Source organism: Sitodiplosis mosellana, unplaced genomic scaffold (assembly GCF_009176505.1).
Source record: "Sitodiplosis mosellana isolate CC-2019 unplaced genomic scaffold, AAFC_SMos_1.0 Smas_scaffold_1406, whole genome shotgun sequence".
NCBI classification, from domain to species: Eukaryota; Metazoa; Arthropoda; class Insecta; order Diptera; family Cecidomyiidae; genus Sitodiplosis; species Sitodiplosis mosellana.
Window position 1 is genome coordinate 138 of NW_022596648.1, and position 3,117 is coordinate 3,254.

A 3,117-nucleotide genomic window follows, 5' to 3' on the forward strand; every position below is an offset into this window, starting at 1 on the left:
CGGAAAATATCAAAATGTAATATTAACATAAATCTATAAGGCAAAAATCGATTCAGAATTTTTTTCAACAGAATTTTCACATCAAATAATAATTCATAGTTTAATTAATTGAATGAGTTCCTGAAGTCTACTTGAACACATTGAAACCAATTCTATAGCTTAATTACACAGAACAAAAAATTTTATCGTTTAAAACTTGGAATCGAAAATCATTCATATTGGGAAAAAATTGACTTTAAGTTTTTTCAACGAAATTTTGAATTAAACTTTTTTATGATGGTTCAATGGATTGAAAGAGTTCCTATGGGCCAACAGAACTCATTGAAACCAATACCATGTCTAGTAAACTTTACACTGAAATTTTATTCGATTTTGACGGAAAAAAGCGTGAACACGTTATATCTTTTAACGTCAAAAATGACTAAATAGCGTTACATGAATGTTTTTTGGTTATTCTATTTTTTGAATGAAAACATACATATGTGACTCTACACTAGGGTGTTCAGCTAATCTGAAAAAGAAGAATGAATAGCATAAATTTAAAGAGAAGCCAATTTTATGTCAACTGGTAGCATTAATAGAGCGTTATACAACACTTCCAGAAGAAAAAAAAACTCTTTGCAAAATCGAATAATGCTTACCTAAACGACCCACTAGAGTACTCCTGCGCAGTTAACATCAACCAGATGGGGAGTCAACTTGCTTCAACGCAACTATCCCACATGATCGGGATAGCCTTTAATAACTAATGTTACATTTGTTTTTTTTTTGTTTGCAATGTGCTGATTAGACAGCATGATCAGCTGGCTGCTGGTCGTACTCGAACATTTCTACATCATTATCCACGATGGCGACAGCAGCAGCGGCAACAGCAGCGGCTGCTTCAGCAGCTTCGCGCCAATACCTATTGATCGCCTCCGGTATCGGAAGTCCCAGTAATGTCCATAGTCCTGAACAATTAAACAAATGAACCTTCTTAAAAAATCATTCAATCAAAATTGTGCGTCAATTAGTCTTACCTTTCAGTAGAATGTTCTTAGCAGCCACGACGTCACGATGCCAAATCACAGAGCATTCGAGGTTTAATCGCCAGTTTTTGTAGTAACATTTTACTTTTGGGAATAAACGCTCGTCTCCTACCAATGCTTCTTCGTTCATGGCGCGTTGCAACTGTCGGTAGATCGATAGATCCGTTTTGCCCAACTTTGACACAATTTTCGTTGGCAGCAATGTTCTGGCGTCGGGTACACATCGGCATTTCTTGAATCTGGCCGCTTTGTTCTGGTTTTGGAATCGATTCATACATCTTGCGTCGGTTTGAGATGTTCCCCATTCGTCCACCAATTGTATGAAACAATCTCGGCGCTTTTTTATTGACCTCAAAGTCTTACGCACCCCTGGGCAGCGCACGTGCTTCTTGATACTTATTGGGCTATCAGGTGGTATTTCGCCATCAGCACCAAAAAAGAACAGAGTCGGTTTCTTATCGGTCACCTTATTCACCCATTCGTCGACAACACTACTGCTCTTGATGTGTTTGTCCAAGGCGAGTCGAGTGTATTTGGCAGTCGAGTAAGCGCAGATTCCATGCTTCATCATCTTGACTCGATGTTTGATGTAGTTCAGCCACATTGACCCTTTTGGCGACGGCATCACTGGATACAGATCACGATTTTCTCTGTCTGCGCGCTCCATTTCGACGAAATTTTTGGTCCATCGCTTTGCTTTGGCATTTCGCACCTTTTGACCTGTTTGCCAGTGGAATTGCTTGCTCGACATTACAAAGTTGGTCTGAAAAAATAAATAGAAAAAAAGGTATAGTTATTGAGTTTTGGCACTTGAGCATTTTCTATTAAAATACACACAACTTATTCGAATGTATACAAAACTTACTTCTTTGCCAGTTTCAATGTCGTGTGTTGTTGTGGTATTCCAACTTCGCACACCTGAATCAACGCCCGAATAATTTTTGATTGTGCCATCCTCAATCTTCTGAATGATGCGAGATTTTTGGTCGATTTCTTTGTTGTCTGTCTTCTTTTTGGCCGAGTACTGGAGAGACACAGAGATTCCATCGGTGTTTATGGAAAAGACAAACTGCTTTTTGGCACGTACGAATCGTCGAATTTTTCGCATGTAAAAATACTGATTCCACCAATAATCTCTCGAATGATTGAAATCCTTTTGTTGAATCGTTTTCGTGCTTGTTGTTCCTTTTTTATTCTCGATTTCCACTTTCGGTAGCAATTTTTGCGAAGACAACACCTGGTGCATGGATGAACAATCGATTCTGAAGTGCGTACGCCGGAAATCACACATCGGCACCACTACTAAATTTCGGATGAATGGCCGAAAATCTGGGTTGTCGAGCATTTGGCTGCGCTTGCGTTTCCATTTTCCTTTTGTCTTTTTTCGCTTTCTTTTCTTATGTTTGGGTCGGCGCTGATGTGGCCACTCCGAATTGTACTCTTCTATCTCGCGCTGCATAGATAGGTACATTGGCATGGCCTTATACCAATGTTTTGGGTCAGTTGTAAGGTCATGCAGATCGATTTCTGGGAACACATTGCAATCTCTCACGATATCATACAACACCTCACACCGTACAAGTTTGTTTGGATCGCGACTTGGCACTTTGATATCTTTTTGCTTGATGATCAACTTGACAACATTTTCGATGTCACTTGGCAAAAATTTCTCTCCATCCTCTTCCAAGTTTGAGTTCAATTCGAACACTTTCAGTACCAAGTACTGGGTGATGTGTTTGTTAGCATGCGTTTCAAGATTGGTGACGACGTTATCTGTGTACTGATTGGTCAAATGCTTAAGGCCATTGCAGAAATCTTTGTTGTTGGGCCAATCGATACGATGATAGTCGTCAAGACCTTCGACAATTGCCTTGAATTCAGGATCGATACGTGGCAGCTCTGCTCGTGGTCCTCGTGGCTTTTCTCCTCTCGGTTTATACTTCGACTTCGGTTTCGGTGGCTGATTGTTGTGCCATAGCACTTGTTCAAAGCAGAGTTTGATCTTATCTTCTCCACTTCCACCAGACAATGCGAAATCATTATTCTCGACGCCTATATTCGAACGCCTTTTGCACCTCAAACAAGAACA

The 3,117-nt window shown here is 40.0% G+C and overlaps 1 protein-coding gene across 1 annotated transcript; it reads right to left on the reverse strand.

Moving 5' to 3' along the window:
- Nucleotides 1-589: 589 nt before the first annotated feature.
- On the reverse strand, nt 590-3,111 carry LOC129571140 (uncharacterized). Its single transcript, XM_055450905.1, has 3 exons — nt 1,894-3,111; nt 1,020-1,791; nt 590-950 (listed from the first exon to the last, which is right to left on the reverse strand). Exons 1-3 carry the CDS (start codon nt 2,503-2,505, stop codon nt 787-789), a joined length of 1,548 nt encoding a protein of 515 aa, XP_055306880.1. The 5' UTR covers nt 2,506-3,111; the 3' UTR covers nt 590-786.
- Between the last annotated feature and the right edge of the window lie 6 nt (nt 3,112-3,117).

What these genes read in the sequence shown, in the direction of transcription:
- LOC129571140 (XM_055450905.1), bottom strand. Translation starts at nt 2,505, where the DNA reads ATGCCAATGTACCTATCTATGCAGCGCGAGATAGAAGAGTACAATTCG. An exon ending in ACATTGAAACTGGCAAAGAA is followed by an intron (nt 1,792 to 1,893) that starts GTAAGTTTTGTA and finishes TTATTTTTTCAG; the next exon opens with ACCAACTTTGTAATGTCGAG. An exon ending in TAAGAACATTCTACTGAAAG is followed by an intron (nt 951 to 1,019) that starts GTAAGACTAATT and finishes TTAATTGTTCAG; the next exon opens with GACTATGGACATTACTGGGA.